Source organism: Eumetopias jubatus, unplaced genomic scaffold (assembly GCF_037043125.1).
Source record: "Eumetopias jubatus isolate StellerSeaLion01/CBP00866 unplaced genomic scaffold, mEumJub1_p1.0 scaffold_12, whole genome shotgun sequence".
Taxonomy (NCBI): Eukaryota; Metazoa; Chordata; class Mammalia; order Carnivora; family Otariidae; genus Eumetopias; species Eumetopias jubatus.
The window spans coordinates 44,233,168-44,256,076 of record NW_028274818.1 but is presented as its reverse complement, the minus strand read 5'-3'; the positions used below and the strand labels follow the sequence as shown (position 1 = coordinate 44,256,076).

The window sequence follows — 22,909 nt, the reverse complement described above, 5'->3', positions numbered from 1 at the left end:
GTCAAGAAAGGCCATTCAGAGGAAGTGAAAGATGAATAAGAACCAGCAGGCAGAGAGTTGGGGGAAGATCATTCCAGGCAGAGGGAACGGGCCTGGCTCATTGGAGAACCCAGGAAGGAAATGGGGCTGGGGGAGAGGATGGGAGGAGGAAAAATGGCACAGAAAGGGCATGCGGCAGCCTGCAGAGTCCTGTCTGCAGCATGAGACGGAGTCTGCTTTGTCTTCTAAGAGCAACCCGAAGGCACTTGAAGGTTTCAAAACAGGCGCGTGATCCAACTTGTGTTTTAAAACCCCAGTCTGGCTGCAGGATGCAGAATGGAAAGAGGGAATGAGGCGGGTGAGGAGTGACAGTGGCTTGGCAACCAGAGGGTGGAGGAGAAGAGGACAGAGCTGAGTATGACAGCATGGCTGGCGTCCTGGGTCTACAAGGTTGGGGCAGTCCCAGGACCTTCCCCCGGAAGTGTACAGTCTGTTTGAGGGGCTAAGATGCACCTGCACACACAGAACTCTACTTTGGGGGAGAGTGACCAAGTGCCCCATGGGAGAAGAAGGCGAGATCACAGTTTGGGGGCTTTCAGGTGAGCCCGATTTCCCGGTGGCTTCTGAAGGGGGGTGATCTTGGAGCATGCACTGTGCAAGGTGGGTTCGAAGGTGCAGACATGAAAAAGGCAGCCCAGGGGGAGGAAGCAGCTTGGGCCAAAGCAAAGAGGCAGGAAATGCAGATGTAGAGGGAGGGGAACAGGGAACAGAGTTTGCAGGGCTTTGTGGAGGGACAGTCTGGAAAATAAGGCTAGAAAAGCCATGGGGGTCAGCTCAAGGACAGTTCTGTGTGACCAGTTAGGACGATAAAATAAAAAAATAAGGAACAACAGCAGCAGTTTAAATAAAAATCTAGCTTAGCTCCAAAACCACTTGGTTTTCCTAGGAATAGTCAGCATGCTAATCAAGTTTTGATTATTCATTCACTGGATGGAGTCACAGTATCGCTTTCTAGCATCACTGTCACCTGTGGGTCATTTGCCAATGATTTCTAAATTCTTTTTGGGACAGCCCTTCACCCTTTATTGAGTATTGGTTCTGGGGATCCTAGAATGAGAAGACGTGGGCCCGGCTCTCAGGGGATCTTAAGAGTTGAGCAGATGAAGAAATAAATTGCCACAAATACAACCCAAGTGGTAGGGAAGAGGTGGCCCAAAGGAGGGAAAAAGTCTCCCTAGTGGCTGGAGCGTGGTGCTAGGTTTCAGAGAGGCGGGGACATTTCCCTGGGCCTTAAGGATGTGGAGGGGTTTGCCAGGCAAAGAAGCAAGGTGGGAAGGGCTTCCAAACACAGGGGATGGATGATCTGTGTAGACACACGCGAGCCTTCTGGATTCTCACATCCTCGGGCCTACAAGCCCTATGGCATCATATCTGCCTCCTAATTTTGACATTTGCAGGACATTGGTCGCCTCTGAGCTGCCTAAGTGTTCATAAAAGTTATCTCAGTTCCAGATGGACACCCAAGACCATCCTGTATCAGCAATGTGTTAATTGCTCATTTTACCTCCAGATTAAAAAAAAAAACCAAAAAAAAAAAAAAAACCTCTATCCAGATAGTCTATGAGGTAATGAGAAAGTGAGCAGGGAATTCATGTAAGACTGGAAAGAACTAGCCTCTCCTCCAACACCCTCACTTAATGAGTGTGTGGAAATGGAGGCCCAAGAAGGCGCATCCATCTGCCAAGGTTGCCCTGAGCCTGGGGGCAGAGACCTGACCAAAAGCTGCCCCAAAGCGGAGGTGAGGGGGTGGGGGGGGTTGATGTCAGAGGACAGCTGGGTGACAGAGCAGAAGCGTTTTGGGGAAGTGACCCATCTCAGGCAGCATCTGATGTACTTCCTCCCCCCACACTCCGCCCCCCAGCCACCCGCCCTCTCTGTCTCTTTCCTTTTCTCTCACACGGTAGGGTTGTGCGTCAGTTGCCAAAAGGTGGGGACATTTCCTGAGCCTTTGCAACACTGAGAAGTTGTCTTAAGGGAGGTTGGACCCCACTCTGAGCATCAGGCTTGGAAAGTGCAGGCCCAGCTGGGCACAGCCCTGCCGAGGGAGACACCTGTTCGCCCTCCCCCTGGGTCCTGGCAGCCTCCCGGCCCCCAAGCGTGCGCCTGACCATGTCCCTGGCCGAGGCCATCAGCCTCTGGAATGAAGGGGTGCTGGCAGCCGACAAGAAGGACTGGAAGGGAGCCCTGGATGCCTTCACTGCGGTCCAGGACCCCCACTCCAGGATTTGCTTCAACATCGGCTGCATGCAGACAATCCTGGAAAACATGCCTGAGGCAGAGAAGGTGAGTGGTGGTGCCTCTCCCCGGAGCCTCCTCCTCTATGCCTTTGTCATTAGTGGGTCTCCACCCAGGCTGCGCTTTAGAAACCTCTCAGGAGCTTTCAAAGAACAAAAGTTGCCCAGGCCCCACCCCCAGGGATCCTGATTGAATCGGCTTGGGGAGGGGCCTGAGCAGCCCTCGGTTTTTACAAGCTCCCCAGGTGGTTCTGGGGGCACTGTCTGGGAACCATGTGCTCTTTTCTTCTCCATCTATTCAATTCAAATCATTCTGGAATCATTCTTTAGCACCTTTATGAAGACTACCCTCATTATGCTTTCTTCTATGAACTCCTGCTGGCTACAGGATCTCCATCTCACTGCTGCACACCTATTAGAAAGCCCCTTTTGGGTCTTTCAGGGAAATTTCCTATGCGTGAGCTCTGCCTGCCCTAGCGATCAAGAGGAAGCATTTTAAGAAAAATAGGTTTCCTCTCATGGGACAATGCGGATCAATTAGGCAGGGCACTTTTTTTTAGGATTCTGCGGCTGGCACAAGGAAGTCATACCGTGATTGATTAATGATGTCTGTCAAGGGCACACTGTGGGGTGTCTCGGCATCTCTTTCAAATATTTTCTCTCTCTCATAGTCCCTAGTATGGGGCTGAGCCCTCTCCGTGATCACTTTTTGGATGGGTGAGGGTAAGCCGGACAGGGTTTGGAGTTTGGGAGCAGAAGATCGAAGATCAGATCCCAGCTCTGTCTGTCTCTGGACCTGGGTCTCTGGCAAGTCACGAAGACTTTTGGCCCTCAGTTTTCTGAGGGGGACAAACATCATGAGGGTGAGGTGAGGCACCAACTAGTAGATGCTGTGTCAGTTCACACCACTGTGTAGATGTCAGTTCTTATTCCCCCCTCTTGACTGCCAGTCTCCGCAAGGGGGTGTGGACAGATGACTGACTCCCCAGCATCCTGGCCGTGGCCGTGACCAGCCAGTGAGCAAAGACAGAAGAGAGAAGCCACTTGGAATACGGTCCAAGCAGGTGGTCCATGTCGGGCCCCAGGGTGGGCAGACGGGAGCAGGCGAGGGCCTCACGTCTGGCGGGAGGAGGACCGCAGTCCCCACCTCCCCCCAGAGGTGGAGCGAATAGCACCCCAGATTCCGGGGGCTGCTGGACACAGAGTGCACACTGTCGGGAGGGAGAGATGGGCCAAGCACGGCAGCCAGTCTGGGCACAGCTTTGCCGTCGCCTCCCTCGAGCTGTGAGAGATTTGTCCTCACGTTCCTCTACTTCTGGCTCTCAGTCACTGAGCCTTTCTTTGGTTCCCTGCATCGGGCCTTACTGCCGGCATTTTATATGCGTTCTGGTTATTATTCTAATTGCATGATATTCATTTACTAAATCAATATAATACTGTATATAGCATTTTAATTGTTTTCCTGTGTCGTTACTTTCATGATTTTAATCCGGTCAGTAATCTTGAAAGGCAGGTACTAACCCTCCCTCTTACAGAGGTGCCTGACCTCTGAGTCTCTTGTCACCTTCAAGACACCCATCCTTCTCGTGCCCCTTTTTGCCTCTCCCTCTGGGCTTATCTTGCCTTCCTCACTGCCTGGCTCCTGGACCACGTCTGGACCCTTCTCTCCACAGGCCTTCACGAAAAGCATTAACCGAGACAAGCACTTGGCGGTGGCCTACTTCCAAAGAGGGATGCTCTATTACCACATGGAGAAGTAAGCGATCCAGCGTTGCGCAAGCTGGGGAAGTTTGGAGAGAAGCCCGGAACGGGGTCTTGCTGCTGCTAGGCTTGGTGTTTGTGAAGTATCTTTCCAGCTTCTGTTGGGAAGTGTGACTGACCTTCTCTGGGCGGGGGGCGGGGCGGGGGGGGTTATGCAATAAGTCAGCACGAGGCAGAAGCCCTCCCCAGGGAAGGAGAGAGGGAAGGCAGACCTGCCACCCAGTTAGAAATTAGTGGGGTCATAGCACACAGAGAGCCTACGGAACCACCACAGGCCTTCCCTTCAGCTGGTGTGGGGCCTCCCCAGCATCCCTGATGGGTCATAGCGTGGACAGTGCCAGTTGTCAACATTTTGGCCTTCAAGGGAACACCCGTGAGGGTCTTCTGCTGGAAAGAGTGAGCTATCACACTATGAGGATTAGCAGGAAACCACATCAAGACCGTCCTTCATTCCTACAGGATGTGTTTTCAAAAGGCTGCTTTAATCCATTCGGTAAAATATAATTTAGCCACCAGAATGAAAACTACAACCTATTAACATTCTATGTATGAGGATATACCAATCCAGATAAATAAGTGGCATATATATTAATACGGAAAAAAGTTCATAGTAGATGTTAAATTTAAAACACAGATTTCAAAACAGTGTGTATAACACAATCCCATTTCTGTTTCACAGACTGGTCTGGAAGGCCACAGGCCAAAACGTTGCCAGTAGTTCTTTCTGGGTGGTGATGTTATAGGGATTTCAATTGTCCTCCATCAGCTGATCTGTATTTTCTGGTGTGTTTACAGTCAACATGAAATCATTAGTAAAAAAAACAAAGAAATAGAAAATGAAAGTAAATCTCAATTCCCACTCCTCGCCCACCCCCCCCAATACCCCCAAAAGAGACATACAAATAACAAAGGAAAAATATGCTAAGCATTGATTTAAAATGTCTTAGGGGATGGCAAACTTCCCTTTGTAGAAATGGTTCCATTAGTGGGCACAAGTTCTAGGGAAGGAGAATTTGGCTCAGCCTAAAGAAAAACTTTCAAACAGTGAAAATGGTGGTGGGGGCATGGTGTGGGTGGTGTTGTGTGTGTGTGTGTGTGTGTGTGTGAGAGAGAGAGAGAGAGAGAGAGAGAGAATGAGAGAGCATGAGCAGCGGGGCGTTGATGGAGCAGAGGGGAGATGGCAGAGAGCATCCGGGCACTGGGGAGGGACAAGACTCTCATCCTGTGCAGTCTTGAGAGGCTTGGATCCCAGGGTCTAGTCAGAAACAGCCTGGAAAGCTGCTGAGCTCAGCTGTTGCTAGGGACAACCACAAGAAGCTCAGAGGACTTGCAGGATGTAGATGCAATCACCTGAATGAGGAAGGGCAGGAATGAAGTCTTCCCAGAGAAAACCCACAGACACAGAGGCCATCTAGGGAGAGAAAGCCAGGGATCGCGGGAAGCTATATACAAGCATTTACCTTTTGGTGGCGTCCTGCCTCTCTCTCCCTTCTTAACATTATTCTCCTTCTCCTTCCCCCTTCCCTCATCGTTACATTCTCCAGATGGATGGAATATGCAGGGAGGCCTGAGCACCAAACCTCCAGCTGATCTTAAATCTCAAAAGACAAGCTCTAAGGCCATCCTTTAGTTAGCTCTAACAGCCTGTGATGGGGGGAAACAACTGACGAAGAGGGAAGGCTCCCAGAAGACATTTCTACAGAAAAAGGCCCACAAGTCCCAGAACCTGAAAGGCTCAGATTTTGAACGAAGCAGACAGATCTTAGAATGATCTAGGAATGAGACCTAGGATTCAACTGGATTGTGGTTGATAATAGTTAAATCTGAGAGAAAAATCTACCAAAGCTCATCTTCAACTCAGCAACTGTCTATTGAGGGAATAATATAAATGAGGCACCATTCTCGACTCTGAACTGCCTATTTGTCTCTTGCTCATCCATACGCATTTGTGTCCCCACCTGCCAAGGCTCTGCTCTTTCTTTTCCCCTTTAGTCACAACAGCAGTGGTTGGGTTTTGGGGGGTTTTTTTCAGACTTATTTTGTTTGAGAGAGAGTGAGCATGTGTGCAAGAGCACGGGGAGGGGCAGAGGGAGAGAGAGGATCTCAAGCCGACTCCCCACTGAGTGCAGAGCTCCACTCGGGGCTCAGTCCCAGGACCCTGAGATCATGACCTGAGCCAAAATCAAGAGAGGAGTCAGACACTTCACGGACTGAGCCACCCACGGGCCCCAGCCGTGGTTGTTTAATGGCAAAATGTATGGGCAGTCTTTCCAGAAGGAGCACACACAAGCACATACACCCTTCTACGTACAATTTCAGGGGGTTCAGTGTCCACTGAAAATCCATACATGAGCCCTGAGGGATCTCACCCTCTCCCATAGCATTGACCCCCACCTGTAGCCAGCCAGCTGCTAAATCTCTCCCTGGTATCAACCCAGAATGTCTCTTTTCCCAAACCTTGTCAAGTTGACCTCTCATATTCTTAAATCCACCCATTTTTCTCCACCAGCCCTGCCCTGGTCTAGACCCTCCTTTTCACCAGCACTATTGAAATCACTTCCAAACTGCTTTTCCAGTCCCCAGTCTTATCTTACTCCAGAGTGAGCTTCTTTAAAAAAAAACCAAAAAAAAAATGTGATCCACTTAAGAACTTCCAGTGGATCCCAGGACTATAGGATAGAGTTCCCTGGGCTGTTCCTATGTGGTCCAGCAGCTGACTACCCGCTCACTCATCCTCCATGCATTTGCCCTAGGGCGGCGACCACTCTCTTCTGTGCCTTTTAAAATAATACATCTACTCTGTGACAGGTGTTGGCTTATGTATTTGTCTCCTTGACTACTCTGTTTCTTCAGAGAAGAAATCTTTAGTTATTCACTCTTATATTTCTGTGTCTAATCTAGTAGTTAATAAGTGCTTATTGAATTAATTAAACAAATTAAACAAAAGCAAGCAAAATACACCCTCTACTTGAAGGAACTTACAAATTAAAAGGGGGAAACAGGTCACAAATGCTAGGAACTATTGTGCAAGGCAGAAAGGGGCAAGTGCTAGGAGAGATTATTTTGAAATAAGTGCTGTTGGGGACGCAGGAAGATTACTTCTTAATGAGGGGGCTAGGGATCCCTCCGGATCGCAGTGGGGCTTGTTTAGAGTGACGATGTGCTGCGTGCTTTTCCTCTCAGCTCCCCCCTTCACGTGTTGTTGTGCGGCGCTCCCATCATTGTGAAGTTCCACAGGACAAAGTTCTGGTGCATTTCTGAGAAGGCAGGTGGGGCCTCAGTGCTGACTAAGACGGACTCTCACCTGTGTGACCCAGCCTTGTCCTTTGAAAGGGGAAGGGAGCTCTACGTGGTGGCCGTTCCGATTCTGGGCCTCAGGAGTCTTAGGGCCAGGAGAGGAACGGCAAACCCTCTAGACGGACCTGGCCCCCGGAGGCAACACGGCAAATCCTCTCTCTGCTGTCTTTGCAACAGCAAAGGGCCTGAGCCCCAGGCCCGTCTTGGAGGGGTCTGACATTTTGACTTCCTTCAGCTTGCCAGAACTTTCCAGTGTCCTGGACACAGGCTCGTGAGCAGCAGGATTCTGGACTGCGGGGGCACTGGTGGGGCAGGAACAATTGACAGCAGTGATTACTGAGAAACCTCTACAGGGAGTACTGCAGAGATGGGGATTATACACCCTCTGGGGCTCAGAGCCCTTACCTGGAGGAATGGGGGCTCTGGGCCCAGGGCAGCCAGGGGGTCCAGGGGGTGTGTGGGGGCAAGTGTCACGGGGGTGGGGGGCGTGGTATGTGAAGAAAGCACTCCCACCCCTGCCCAGCAGAACCCGCAGGAAGCTGCCAGCATCCCGGCCTCCTAGGGGAGGCTGTGGGCTCCAAATGGCACCATAGAGAACTTTCGGAGAAGGGCTGGAGGGTGGCGGGGGCTGCCGCTGCACAGCCCACCCGCACGCCGCCCGGCTGAATGCGACTGGGGAATCTCACACTGAGCTTATTCAGAGCCTGTACAATGGGGAGCAGAGCTGTGTGTCAAAGCCGATGCCCCGGGGGTGCAGCTCCAGGTAAACAAGGGAGGGGGCAGAAGGCGGTCAGGGCAATGCTTTAAATCAGACATTTAGCAGGGCCCCCCCCCACCCCGTTTCTTAACACAAAGTGAGCACTTTGAATAATTCCTCAACTCTTTCTCTCTCCCTCCCAGGGGGTCCAGATCTTTAGAACCTGATGGAGGGGAAAATTCTGAGGATTTTGTTAGGCTGGCTCATTACCAGGTAGATACAGGCAGTGTTACTTCGTAGCTAAAATTCACCTGCTCAGCCAGCTGGCCAGGGAGGAGGCCACATGTGAGGGCGAATGCTGACATGTGAGGGTGAATGCTGACTGTGCTCCGAGCCTGGCCTCTGAGGACCTTCGGCTACCTCCCGGGCAGGCGGTGGAACACAGTGGAAATCGCATCTGCCCGAGGAACGGGACACCTGCGTTTCCGTCTGCCCCTCCTTCTGGGCTCTGTGAATCGGAGTCAAGTCACCCAATCTCCCAGCTTAGAAAGGAGGAACGGTGATGCCTACTCTCTCCCCCTTCTCGGCAGTGTCTGTAAGCACAGGTAAATGACTTGACGTGTTTCTTGCTCCTTAAGGAGCGGCCCACATGTTCTTAACAGGTTTTACAATCATCTGTCTTAACAACAAGGACGTGGTTAGAGAAAGCCACTCTCCTGTTTCAGATCCAGCCTGTCTTCTTCCATCACTGCTAAAGCAACTGACTTCACAGCAACGGTGACAGAATAGCTAGCTTCTGCCCCAGCCGCCCTGGGCACGCATTCTCAGGATGGTCAGGCCAGCCCACCCTGCTGGTCAGCCCGTTGAGATCGCACTTCCAGCTGCGACGACGACCGTGGGGTTTTATCTCCAGATAATACCTAATTCACTGTAGGGTGTTATGCACATAATAAATGATTGGTGTATGAATTTAGTCGCCAGAATTTTAGAGCTAAAATAATAAAAATAATAGTAAATTACTGTGTGTGCCAAGCACAGTCCTGAGCACCTGGACGCTTCATCTCACTTAGTTCTTACAGCCCCAGGAGGCATGTGCTACCATTTACTCTCTAGTTGTAAAGATGAGGAAACAGACACAGACAAATTCAGTAACTTTCTCTCTGTCACCAGATCGGACGTGGCAGAGCTAGGACTCAGGTCCAGGGGTTTTGACTCCAGAAATTAGATCTGGGACCACATACTAGCGACTGCCTCCTATTATGGGCTCCTCAAACGCGATATGCTCCTCGTACATGATACGCTCCTGTTATTGACATGGAACCTGAGGCCGGGAAAGTACTTTGCCAGGGTCTCCCGGTGAAGAGCAGAGCTGGTGGATCTGGTCCCCTTCTCTCGGTCCCCTGTCCTGGGGTGCAGGCGTGCACCGCCAGCCCGTGTCCAAATTCCAGGCTTGCCTCCAAGAGAAGCTGCACGTGGCAGCTCTAGGTCAGCCAGTGGCCTCGGCACCTTCATTTCTGTGGCCCAGGTGGAACCACGGCCAGACAGCGAAATTTGTTCCTGCCACGCCAGGGAGCTGAGGAGGTGGGGGCAGCTTGATTTTCGAGTGTCCCACCCCCTGCAGCCCAGCAGCAGCTCTCTCCCACCAGGGCCTCTGTGGAGGTCAAGGGCGGGCCCAGGAGACCTGGCCCAGGTCCTGCCCACATCCCAGCCCCATGTGTGTCACGAAGCCAGCGACAGCAGCCCTGTACACCTTGCCCCAGCCGGCACAATGCCAATCCAACAAAGCAAAAGGGCAGTGCCAGGAGCAGTGTTAGAGATGCCATCTGGCTTAATTGGTGGTTTCTTTCTTCTGTTTTGCAAAGTGTGTGGAGGGGGAGGGCGGGGGAGGAGGCGAAGAAGACCATGAAACCAAGAGCAGAGTTGGACTCAAAAGAAGCCGAAGCAGGGGCGCCTGGGTGGTTCAGTCGGTTAAGCAACTGCCTTCGGCTCAGGTCATGATCCTGGAGTCCCGGGATCAAGTCCCACATCGGGCTCCCTGCTCAGCAGGGAGTCTGCTTCTCCCTCTGACCCTCCTCCCTCTCATGTTCTTTGTCTCTCATTCTTTCTCTCTCAAATAAATAAATAAAATCTTTAAAAGAAGAAGAAGAAGAAGAAGGAGAAAGGTCCGGGAAGGAGGGTGCTGTCCTCGGCTCTGGAAGGGTTCCCCGGAGCTGGGTCAGGCTAGCCTGGCCTGACGGTGGGGAGCAAGGAGTGAGCAGTGCTCCAAATCGCTCCACAGGGCCTTGGGGGCAGCAGGTGCTGGCTCAGCTGGGAGCTCTCAGGAGAGGACGAGAGCTCTACTGGGAAGTGAAGTCAGAAAGGTAGGAGTTCGAGGCTGTCCACAGAAAGTACCCGTGATGGCCTGAGTCTGGGGGGAGGAACCCCAGGGGCGCTGGGTTGCACGCCCCCCGCCCCGGGTGCCGCTCACACGGAGTACAATAGAGTACTGGGGCTCAGCCTTGGCAAAGAGCCAGAGCAGGCCAAAAGGGATCGGAAGGCTTCTTGTCTCAGTAAGACAGGTCGGGGAAGGGAAGCACATTCTATCCCGCATTTGCACCTCTCTGCCCTGGCCTGTGGTCTCATCGCCCTCTGTCCCGCAGATACGATGCAGCTATTAAAGACCTTAAAGAGGCCTTGACTCAGCTTCGAGGGAACCAGCTGATAGACTACAAGATCCTGGGACTACAGTTCAAGCTGTTTGCCTGTGAGGTAAGGAGGAAGGGCCCAGCCGGGGCAGGAACGCACGGAGGCTGAGGGGACAGCTGACCTTTTGGATGCACAGCGATCTGCTGACATCTCTGGGAGCTTGGAAAAGGCTCCTGTGCCTCAGGACTCAGAGTTCCCCTTAAGAAAAGACTCAGATCAATAACTACAGGCTCATTCCAGAGTCTGCAGTTCCTGGGGGCATGCATTTTATTTATTTCAGGGTTCAAAGGACCGCTTGGAAATGAGCCTGTTGGGCTCTCTGAAGGGAGGCTGGACCCGACTGTGCTGGCCTATGAAAGTATTCATAATGACTTGCATAGTTCCGGTTGACAAGCTATTTGCTCAGCATTATACTAACAAATCCAAAATCATGGGTTCACCATCCATGCCAGACCCGCCGTAACCCTGCTCCGTTCCTGAGTTACAGACCACGCTCTTTGCTATTCACTTCGTGTGCTTGGTTGATACCCAAAGAAAGAGTGAGGGTAATTTGGCACCATTCTGTCCTCCCTAGTTCAAAGAACAGCTCAAAGCACACATTTAGGGAAGGTTTCCATAGAAGGATAACTGACTTTCTCTATTACCAAAAGGGAGAAACATGACTGGCGCTGACTTCACAGGCTTGTGGGCTTTTTCCAACCAACACTCCCCATCCCCCGTCCTAAGCTCCAAATATACACCACTAGCTTGAAAAACGAAAAGCCCTGCAAATATCATGGATCTTTATTTAGAAGAATTGCTGATAAAAAGGTCCCCTTGCTTTAGTTTCTCAGGCAGGAGAAAGTCAAGCGTTCCCAGGGTTGCTCAGGGCTAATAATAGAGTCCACAGCTGCCCAGGCCCCTGGGGACAAGTGCCCCCATCCAGCCCTGCAGCGGGCTAGCAACTTGCTTCACTTCTCACTGTCCCGGGAAATGAGGCTTTGGGAATTTCAGGGGACTGGTTGACATTTGGCCAGCTTCTAGAGAGAGGTTTCTCGACCATGCCACTACTGATATGCTGGACTAGATAACTTTTTGTTATAGGGGACAGTTCTGTGCACCCCAGATGCCCGTAGCAACCCCCCCAGCCACATGACAACCTATAATATCTCTAGACATTGCCAGTCACCCCCACCCCCACAGCGAGAACCACTTACACAGACTAAAGGGTTGTGGGGACCAAGTAGCTCTAGAAAAAGGATCATAAAACATTGGCACCCAAGCACAATCCCATGGGAGAAATTTTCCCCTGTGGTTGGAGTTGAACTGACTCGGGGACGGGAAATACTGGCTTTCTGGGCCTCTCTGCAGGTGAAGCTGGGGTTTTCACGGTCTAAGGCCCTAAGGGCCCCATGAGACCCTCAGTCATTTTCCTACGTATAACGCCACCCCTCTCTTCCCCCCAGGGTACAACCCTGGCTTCTGAGAAATCACACCATCCTTTTTGAAGAGTCTTAGGCTTTTCCAGTCATGGAGTCACAAAAGCCTGTTGTGGGAAAAGGTCTTAAGAAAAGGGAGGAGAGAACCCAATAGGAATGTTTAAGGACCTGAGTTCTCCTTCCTTCCGGCGCACGTGGCCAGGGCTGGGCCGGGCCGACCAAGCATGCACGCAAAAGGCTCAGAAACAGCCTGGGAAGGGAATCTAGACCTCTGCTTCTGGGCTTGCTCCTGTGCCATCACCCAGCATCAGCCACTCACTCCATGGAACCACAGTCCTGCCACGCGTCTGTACTTGCCTTGATAAACTATTCTTTTTATCTGGCTGGGGCCCTGAACCAAATTGTGGGTGTAGGTGGCAGACTATTATAGTAGAGAAGAAGTGTATCGGTTATCCATTGTCGAATACCAAATTACTCTAAAATGCAGTGGCTTAAAATAATACCATTTATTAACTCACATATTCTGGGGTCAGGAATCCAAAAGTGGCTTAGCTGGGGGGTTCTGGCTCACAGGCTCTCAAGGGCTTGTACTCAAGATGTCAGCCCGGGCTGCCATCATCTGAAAGCTTGACTGGGGCTGGGGAGTCTACTTCTAAGCTGATTTATGGGTCTGGCAAGGTAGTGTTACTTGTTGGCCGGAGGCCTCCATTCTTTGCCACATGAAGCTCTCCATAATACTGTCTGAATCTTGTCAGGACATGGCAGCTGGCCTCCCCAGAGAACCTAATGATCCAAGAAAAAGTAATACAGAGGACCAAGGTGTTTTGTAACTTAGCCTCAAATGCCACAGCCCCTCATTTCCATAACATCTTATTGGTTATCCATGTCAGCTCCATTGGATGTGGGAGGGAACAGGGGGGTGAGGGCCAAGGAGTGAGAATCACTGGGGGCCATCTTGGAAGCTGGCTGCCACAACAGCAGAGACTTTAGAATCAGGCAGACAGGTATCAAATCCCAGCCAAACACTTAGCTGTTGTGTGATCGTAGGTGAGTTATATGTCATTTCTGAGCCTCAGACTCCTCATCATCTGTAGAAGGACTGAGTACTTACCTCATACACACTCGTTAATAACTCCATGTATTTTATGATGTCAGGCAGCAGAGGTCCAGGGGTCCACAAGACAAGGTGTCAGCACCCAGAAGCTCACGGTTACGGGTAATGTGAGGTGGGGAGGTCAGGACAAGGCAATTGCAATGGAAACACCATGGAAGCACAGAAGTGAAGCCTCAGCTTACCTGGTAGGGGGTGGGGGTTAGAGACCATGCAGATAAAGTGGCCCATAAGAGGTGGCCAGTGGGCGGCCTCGGTGAGGATGTGGATGAGGAAGACAATGAGAACGACAGTGACACCACCTCCAACAGGCAGCACCGATTTCCAGGAGCACACCATCCTTCATAGTTTTAGCCTTTCGATTATAAACACAAAGTGTCCCCAGATGGCTTTCTTCTGCAAAAGTCTTCCCTGAAACCATGCGGCCCTTGGGGGATGAAAGCCCTTCTTTGCTCTGCCGCCCAGCAAGCCCCAACACAGTATGGCAAGTAACAGTCGTGGTAGTAGTAAATACGTGTTGAATACCCGCCCTGTGCCAAGCAAACCCCAACTTGGTGCTTGATATGAATTATTTCATTTATTTCTTAGAACAATCTGGAAGCAGGCAACGGTTCCTGCCACCATTTTACAGTGAAGCTGAGGCCACCTATTAGACAGAGCCCAGGGATCCCCAGGCCCTTCACCCCTGCGGTGCACAGCCTCCACCAGGGAGAGAAAGCCAACAACCCCCTTCCCTACTAGGCCTCAGCTGACCAACTGTATCTCTTCTCTGAGGTTCTGGAGAAGCAGCCCCACACACCCGGGGCATCAGGCTGTGACTCCTATAACTTACATCTGAGAAAAGCTTGCAGCAGCTCCAGGCTATTCAGCTCATTCTCCACACAGGGTGCTGGGGCCCCTGCACTGTCGTGAGAAAGAAGGAAAGTCAACCCTTTTTGTTAGCTGTCATCCTGATCTTCTTCCGGTCGCCATTGCCTTCCCATCTTTGCTTGAGAATCTTTTTACTTCACTTAGTCAAGTCATTTGTGTGTGTGTGTGTGTGTGTGTGTGTTTTATCTTGCCGATGCATCCAAAAGATTATTTGATTCTCTGAATAAGTTGTAAGGCATAATGATAAAGCAGATGCTCATGAACCTACCACCCAACTCGAGACCTGGGAAATCGTGATTCTTGACGAATGTGCTGTTCTCGCTTGTCCCCGGGGAAGTGCTGGCCTGGGTTTGTGCCGAGTCCCTTTCTAGCCTCACTGCACCTTGGCCCGCAGAGTTTCCTCCTGCCCCTGGAACTATACCATGGTCTCGTTACCTGTAACCATGCTCCAGGCAAGGTTCTGCTGCGGCTGCTGGTGCAGGCTGAGGCATCTGGAACCTTCTCTCCCCCCACCCTGCACCTGTCTGGTCTTTCAGCCGAGGCTTGGTGGCAGCCAACACAAGAGTTTTTGTCCCCTCCTGACCTATTCGGTTGTTGAAAGAATAACGCACATGATGTTGGATTTCTGCATCACGTGATGTTTTCCTAACGCCGTGTGCGCTGGGCGTAACTTGGTAACGCGATTGATGATGTTACATTTGAGATATTCCCGGGAAAGCTGAGGAAGGGAGGGATGTCAGCGGGCAACGTCTCAGGAGCAGACAGGTGAGCGCTTCCCTGGTGCCTAGATCTGGAGCAGCCTCAAGTTTTGTGTTGTGGCCTGTGCTTTTCTAGGTGTTATATAATGTTGCTTTCATGTACGCCAAGAAGGAGGAGTGGAAACAGGCAGAAGAACACTTAGCTTTGGCTATGAGCATGAAGTCTGAGCCGAGACATACTAAAATTGACAAAGCCATGGAATGTGTTTGGGTGAGTGCACTGATGACGGGGGGGGGGGGGGCGGGGGGGCGGCCAGAGGGTCCCTGCTGGAGTTCTCTTTGTTTCGGTGGATTGAGAAACGGTGGACGTGGTGCTTATACTTTCTCCAAGCTCTGGGTAACACCGATTCTGGGGTATAGTTCCATGTTCGGATCTTGAGTCTGACAGTGCTGAGTCCAGGGGCCTCTGTGGTGGCGCTGGGAGGGTGCAGGGAGCAGGGCACCGGAGGCTGGATCCCAGCACAGGGCGGGGGGGGCGTGTGTGGCAGAGGCTGTGCCTGCTTGCCCACCTCAGAGTCCTCGCCGCCAGCCCCAGGATGGCACTGTCGCCGGCCTTGCTTGGACCCCGGCCACCTCGTGGTCGTGGTGCCACCTGTGCTGAGTGCCCGCCCTGCCTGAGCCACGTGGAGAGGGGGAGGGGCAGCCCCCAGGGAGTAACAGGGACAGCTGTCCACACAGCCTCTCAGGGTAAGGCAATATTGAAACCAAGTATTCCCACCTTAGACCCTTGGAAATAATCACAAGTGCAGTCTTTGCACATGTAGAAAACCTGCTTTTGTGAGGTCATCTCAGTGAACCTTTGCATCCATTCAGAGAGGGAGGCGGGACGCGCATCATGACCCCCGTTTTGCAGGTAAGAAAACGCCATGCCCTCTGTGTTACAGAAACAGAAGCTGTATGAGCCAGTGGTGATCCCTGTGGGCAGGCTGTTTCGGCCAAACGAGAGGCAAGTGGCTCAGCTGGCCAAGAAGGATTACCTGGGCAAGGCGACAGTAAGTGGTCTCCGTCAGCTTCCCCGGAGGCTCCTATGTGGGCCCTGCGCGGACGAGGGTGGGGACCGACTCTGGGGGCGGGGGCACCCCCACCTTGCGGTGCTGTCCTGGGACGGCAGCCCGGGACTGTTGGCAGCGTGGAGCTCTCGCTGAGGGGTGGGCAAAGGCTCCTAGCTTTTTGTCTCTGGCTCCTCTCATTGCTCCCTTCCTGCCTGACCCTGGGTGACAGCCACAGGGTTAGTGGCGGATGCTGAGTCCAGGGGAATGAGCCGGTGGGGAGAAAACACAGCTACAGGGCACTCAGTAAATGGGGAGAAAACATGTTAGAGAAACGGACGGGCACGGCATTCTCCTGGCTTGCTGCTCTTTCTAGCCCCACTGCCACAGACCTCTGATTAGACTCTTTTGTAAACTGGACTCCTTTAAATCCAGGTCTGAACTCCTCTCAGGGATGATCCAGAGTGAGCCTGCAGCCCCTTTCCAAAACTGCACTTGACTTTGACACATCCGTAGGGCTAACACTGCCCACTGACTGGGTGGCTGGCAGAACAGCAGAGTTCAAGAGCACCTAGGTCAGGGGAAACACCCCAAAGCCCATCAGCGGATGAGTGGATAAACATGTGATGTAGCCATACAGTGACATGACCATTAAAAGCAATAAAGTACGGGGGCGCCTGGGTGGCTCGGACCATTAAACGTCTGACTCTTGATTTCAGCTCAGGTCCTGATCTCAGGAGTGTGAGATCGAGCCCCATGTCGGGCTCTGCCTCTCTCTCTCTCTCTCTCCCTCTGCCCCTCCCCCCATCTGTCTTCCTCTAAAAAAATGGGGGGGGGGACAAAAAGAGAGAGAGCCTGCCAGGTTAGCAGCAGAGCTGGGCAGGTACTGGTTCCTTGAGTTCCTGGAACTTCTAACCCAGAGGGTCAGCAATCCATCCCTTAGCCACCGTCCACCTCTGGGACCGCGCTCCCATAAGAATGGATCCGGGATGCGAGAAAGGGGGGAGTCTTGGGGAAGGCCAGGAAGCATGGGGAAACAGTGCTGGCAGAGCCCTCACACGTTCCTTCCTCGATTTCAGGTGGTGGCATCTGTGGTGGATCAAGACAGTTTCTCGGGGTTTGCTCCTCTGCAGCCACAGGTGAGGCAGGTCCTGTCCTCCCCGGATCCAGGTCTCCAGAGCTCTCTGGGAAATATCCAACTGGGGAGAGTATTTGTGCTGAGCTGCCTCATTTTAAGGGCTCCTTCAGCTGACCTCTCGGTGCTGCTGACAGTGTCTGCCTGGCCATTCTGGGTCAAAGGTTCCACGACTGTTGGGAGAAAAAGGCAGTTTTAGGCGTAACCTCCAGTTCCCAGAAACCAACCCTCCTGCTTCCTCCAAAATGCCAGTCTTCATTCCTCTGCTGTTGACGAGAGCTTCTGTTGACGTTCTCTCCTGAAGCCTGGCCTAGTCTCTCAGGAAACTGGAACACAAGCTATGGAAGGCGTTTGGATGAGGCCTCCGTGGGGCCTGACCATGTGCAGGGGATCCCCTTGGGAACACGATGGGTGCCCCCAGTGAGCCGTTGCTCTGCCCGGCCTGGGCTCAGAGAGATGCTTCCAGGCAGACTGGGTGCCAGTAGGTCTAGAAACATGAAGGCATTTCCCTCCTTGTGAGGGGAAGAAGGTAAGCCAGGCTGAGGAAAATCCGAGCGCCGTTGCCCACACACTTGGCTGTGCAGGCGAGGGGCTTGTGAGCGTGGCACCCCCTCCAGGCTGCACACAGCAGCGCCCACAGCCTCCCAGGGGCAGTGACGGTGGCTAGTCCAGAATGGGACCGACACCGGGCTCTGGAGGGTGAGGGGAGCCAAGGAGGATCAAGAGATTCAGGATCCTTTGCTTTGTGTCTTCACAATGAAGCTGAAGAAAACCCTTGGGGAGGACCCCCCCCACCCACCTCAGGGCCTCAGAGCAGCCGGTGACTCCAAAAGGTGGAAGCAGCCCAGATCAGTGGACTCCATGACTTTTGGTGTAGAGCAGGGAACACACCGAAAGGAGATTTATGCCTGGTCAGGGGACGTTGAGTGGGTTTTAAATACCCACAAGTGTCACGTGATACAGCAGACATTAATTATAGAACAGAGCTTTTGGAAACTGTCCTAGGAAAGGGACAGCGCTCAAGGTCAAAAGCACCCTCGTGATGCCATGTGGCTCTGTGACAGCGAAAATTCTCCGGACACCAGGACTGGCTCAAGATGAACTGCTGTGCTAGTGACACCTGGCCCCGGGGAGCTGGTGGGAGAGGTTATTTTCCAGCAGGTAGTCAGGGTGCGAGGTGCCCTCTCCCTCGACAGCACTCCCATGGAGCTTGACAGGCATTCTTTGATTTTCGGGTCTGGGAGAAGCTCAAATTACCATTAACACTCTGTTCTCTCCCCCACTCCTTCCCTTCATTCCTCCTGAATGTTCAATAGGCCGCTGAACCTCCACCCAGACCCAAAACCCCGGAGATCTTCAGGTAAGTTCGATTTAGGGCAGGATGCAGAATATCCGTGCTCCAAGCCTGAACTATGGCAATAATGGGGGTGAAGAAGATGAAGCTGGGGTCAGGGGCTGAGTCCTGGGGAATGTAGCCTTGTTGGTGGGCTCTCCTTGTTTTCAAGGTTAGAGTGGAGTAATGGAGGGAGGATGGGAGTCTTGACTATGGTAGGATTGATCACAGGGGTCCCCAGGTCCCCGGGCACAGCCACCCACACACGGTGGTCACCTCTGAAGGGCAGCGGTGTCCGTGGAACGTCGCCCCTCTGACCAGAGGCTGGAGCACAGTTTCGCCCTGACTGTAGCCTCTTCAGAAGAAGGGGAGGCCAGAGCTTTCTGGAGCCGAGTGAGCAAAGTGGGAAGCTAGACGGTGTGTCCTTTCCTGAGGGGGTGTTTTTCACTCCCTCTGGACACATGGTCTCTGGAAAAGTGAGAGGAACAAGTCAAGCAAAGGAAGCCATTCTTCTAGAAGATGGGAAGCCAAGAATGACACAACTTGCAGCTTTCTTAAGAACGTCTTCTAAGCAAGGAAGCAAGCCCAGATCCCCCACCCAATACAGAAGTTTTTTTAAAAAAATGAAAAAAGTACCACAGCAACTATAAAAATGAGGGGGCTGATGAGCTCATTGCTAACTCTGCCTGCTGGAGGAGTCTGTCTCCTCCACGCAAATAGCCCGTTGTTTGGAAACAGAGAGCAGGGCTGAGGGGAAGGGGAGAGAGCCGGGGTGAGAGGGAGCCCCCCCGCACCCCCCACCCCCAGGCCAGAGAGGTACCTCAGGCAGCCCGGAAGCCAGCCCTGCAGCCGCACATTCCAAGGAGGCACAGACTGCACGCCAGAGCCTCCAAGGGCAAAGTAGGTCTGGAGGAAATGGTAAAGGGACAATGACATGTCCCACAGCTGGCTGGCCTCAGGACCCCTTTACACATCCCCCCACTCCCCACAGCTGGCCTCTGGCTCTTCACCCACTTCCAGCTGTGTGCCCACCCCCAGGTGACTTGGCCGCCCCACCGCCCAACTCCCCCTTCCCAGCCCTGAGAAGCCGGCTCTCCCCCCTCCCCGTGTGTTCCCCTTGCCACACGAGCCCGATCCCCCCCACCCCCACCCCAGCCCAGACTTGAGAGCTGGCCCCGCACAGCCAGCTAGCTTCCTCCTGAGAGGGGAAGGGAGGGCTGGAGGGCTCGACCTGGGTGTCTTGTGTGCTTCTGTCTTTCCTTCCCGTCCCGCCGCCTGCGTGGTTATGGAGCGTGTTCACACACAGCTTCCTGCCTGGTCCCCCTCAGATCCCAGAGGCAGCTAGATGCCGAGCTGGAGGGTGCCCGGAGCAGGTCTCCTGGCCCAGGGCCACCGTCGCTTGTCCCGCGGTGCCACGGGCGGGATGCGATCCTGGCCAGAGAGAGGACGGACTCTCGCGTCTATCCCCCGCAGGGCTCTGGAAGGGGAAGCTCACCGTGTGCTGTTTGGGTTTGTGCCTGAGACGCCAGAGGAGCTGCAGGTCATGCCAGGGAACATCGTCTTTGTCTTGAAGAAAGGCAACGATAACTGGGCAACAGTCTTATTCAACGGGCAGGTATTCGGAGGACCAGGGGGTGGGGGTTTTGGCCACGGGATCCTGGCAGCAAATGGCAAAGCTTTCTGAGGAGCAGCACTTGCCACCTCATTCGCAGACCAGCTGCCCCCCTTCGTCTGTACGGCCACCCCTGCCCCACGTCCCTGGGCTGTTGGGTGGTACGGGTCCGCCGAGGCCCAATGAGTGCAAACTTGTCTTTGCCTTTCCAATTCCGCGATGCTGCGCCGTAGAAGGGGCTCGTTCCCTGCAACTACCTTGAGCCGGTGGAGCTGCGGATCCAAGCTCAGCAGCAGCCCCAGGTAACGTAGTGCCAAGGCCTGACCCCTTCCTGCCCGCCTCTGTCCCACCACAGATAGGCCTCTCCGTGGGGGGGGGGGGGGGCGGGGAACAGGCCATGTGGGCAAGGTGAGGGAGGGACACTAGTCCTGAGTCCACCTGGGGTTGGCACCAGCCGCCAAGAGCCCAGCTGAACCTGGGGAGGAAGGAGAGCCCCCAGATGTGCTGAGTGGAGGCGTCTGAGGGACCTGTTGGGCCCACCCACCCCATCTCTCTGATTCCTCCTGGTCAGTGGTGACTTGGGACCCAAAACCTGTAGTATAAGAAGGCTAGGTCTTCCCGGAAATGTCCTCTTCACCTAGAAGAACAGTCAATGTGTTGGCGGGTGATGTGCCATTAACAAAGAGAAATCCGCTTTAGAGCCTGGAATCAGAGTAGGCCTTGCCCTCCGCGGCCCCATCCTCACTCCTCGGAGGCCGGCCCTTCTGCTGGTGGTCTTTGTTGGACCTGAGCTGCCGTGCAGAGGACTGGCAGTGTCTGACCTGTCTCTCTGGACCCTGGGCAACCAGCTGTCCTCGGGGGGCTTGGCCCTCCCTGCTCCGACTTTCTCTACACAGATGACTTGAAATGTTTTAAATGCCATACCAATGAGCAGTGGACTTTTCCTTTGAAGGGGCAAGATGTGAAGCGAGAGGGTGAGCTGAGACAAGACTCAGGGTCCTCCCTCAGCTCCAGCAGACTTCCAATGTGGCTAAAAGGGGTGTTAGGCAGCAAGGGCCTTTTAGGTGGGGCTTAAGGTTCTTGTTTCTACTGTGATTTGTTCCCACCAGGCCAACCCTGCCTCCCCTTTAACCAGCACTTTCCTTAGTCTCCCCTAAATGTCACCACCACTCCAACTTTTAGGAAACCATTTGCCCCTGGCTCCTTTTCATGAGGCCCCCCTCCCCCACTCCTACTTAAAAACTTTGTCTGAATGAAGGCTCTCACCATCTCTGTCACCTCCAGGAGGAAGCCTCCCCAGAGTCTGATATCCCAGCTCCTCCCAGTTCCAGCGCCCCTGGAAGACCCCAGTTGCCACCCGGTTGGTGTCCCTGGAACAACACCCTTGGCCTGGGTGCAGGAAAGCTCCCAGCTGCTTCCTCACAGAGCATTGCTCTCCCAGCCTTCTAGGAGATTCTGGTTTCTGCTCCTCCCAGCATGCCGCTCAGCTTATGAGCCCACAGCCCCAGGGCCCCTCTCTCCAGCACCACCCACCCACCCAAAACATAGGAAATAGATGCCCTTTCTACCTACCTACTCCAGAAAACCCACGGGGCGTGGGTAAATGTAACTGGTTTCTGGGGGGCAGTGAGTGTTCCAACTCAAGTAGACACCAGACCCCTCCGTCATGAGGTACAGAAACCATGTCCCGGGAGGAAAGGTTGAAGTCATTGCACACGTTTACTTCAGAGGGGGACAGAGTGGCTCTTTTCAAATGTCCAAGGAGCTCTATCTGGAAACAAAACTGCTCTGCAGAGCCCTGAGGGATAGACCATGAACCGAGGGCAGATGTCAAAGGACATTCTCCTGATGTTTGGAGAGGGTTGCCTTGGGAAGTAAGGGGCTCTTGGTCACGAATGCAGTTTAAGCTGATTCTGGATAAGTGCTCAGTAGGGACGCATTGAAGAGGTAGTTTGTCCAGATCCTAGATCCATGATTGTTAGGCCTCCCAGAACACCAGAAACCTTTGAGATGCTCCCCACACCTCCATTTTTATTTTGAAAACTGTCAAACCTACAGATTGAAAGTTGAAAGTGTAGTACAATAAATGCCAGAGTACCTTTCACCTAAATTCACCAACTGTTAACATTTTGTACCAAGGACTTGCCCTGCTCCCCCTCCCTCTCCTCTGAGCCACTTGAAAGGAACTTACAGATTCATGACCCTTTGCCCTACACTCGAGCATTATCTCCTATTCTCCTGCATAACCACAACACAGTTGTTACATCTAGGACATTGAACGTTAATATAATATTATAGAGTGTATATTTCATATTCACATTTCTCCAATTACCCCTCAAAACATCCTCGATAGCTTTGTTTTTACCTTTTCTGTCTAGGGGCCCATCAAGGATCACATATTAACCTAGGAGAATTTTCTGAATATAGATTCCTAGGCCTTTGATTCTGATTCTTCAGGATTGGAATTGGGCCTCAGAATCTGTATTTCTAGAAAAAAACCTTCCAAGTGATTCTAATGATTAGCTGGGTATGAGATCAGTGGCCTTTTGTTCCATTGTGCACCCTCTATAGTGAGTATCTTTATGCAGACTTCTCTTACGTAAATTAGGTGCATACAGTCATATTAATATATTATGCACATTAGGAAACATGCACAAAAATAAAGGACAAGGGAAAAATAAGTGGTTCTAACATTGCTCCTTGTGGCCCTGGTTCATCTTGCACTCCCTGCATTCATTGCTCAGAGCCCACTGGTTTAGCTGGACTTTGGGATCCCTGCTCACCCCATGCACTGCTGGGGTGTGATGGTCCTTTGATACTTGCCCGTATGCTCCCCCTGAGCCAGGCGCTGGGTTCGTCTGTGTGTTTGTGCTTTGCCTGGCACATTTCCCCTGAGTGCGATTTCCCCCACAGTTTATTAAAGTTAAGAATCACCCCAGAGATTTAAAGGTAAGAAGTTGGGTGTCCTGT

The 22,909-nt window shown here is 52.7% G+C and overlaps 1 protein-coding gene across 2 annotated transcripts in view; it reads left to right on the top strand.

The window, feature by feature from the left end:
- Positions 1–1,930: 1,930 nt before the first annotated feature.
- The window catches only part of NCF2 (neutrophil cytosolic factor 2), a 29,611-nt gene continuing 8,632 nt past the window's right edge, over positions 1,931–22,909 (top strand). The window contains exons 1-11 of one of the 2 annotated variants that reach the window (XM_028121491.2): positions 1,931–2,322; positions 3,947–4,029; positions 8,460–8,633; positions 10,668–10,776; positions 14,947–15,081; positions 15,755–15,862; positions 16,939–16,998; positions 18,311–18,354; positions 19,801–19,942; positions 20,173–20,241; positions 21,224–21,299. In XM_028121491.2, the coding sequence (XP_027977292.1) occupies positions 2,149–2,322; positions 3,947–4,029; positions 8,460–8,633; positions 10,668–10,776; positions 14,947–15,081; positions 15,755–15,862; positions 16,939–16,998; positions 18,311–18,354; positions 19,801–19,942; positions 20,173–20,241; positions 21,224–21,299 (1,174 nt within the window). In that variant the 5' untranslated portion in view covers positions 1,931–2,148. The remainder of the gene's footprint in view (positions 2,323–3,946; positions 4,030–8,459; positions 8,634–10,667; positions 10,777–14,946; positions 15,082–15,754; positions 15,863–16,938; positions 16,999–18,310; positions 18,355–19,800; positions 19,943–20,172; positions 20,242–21,223; positions 21,300–22,909) is intronic. The other variant, XM_028121492.2, reaches the window with a different exon arrangement.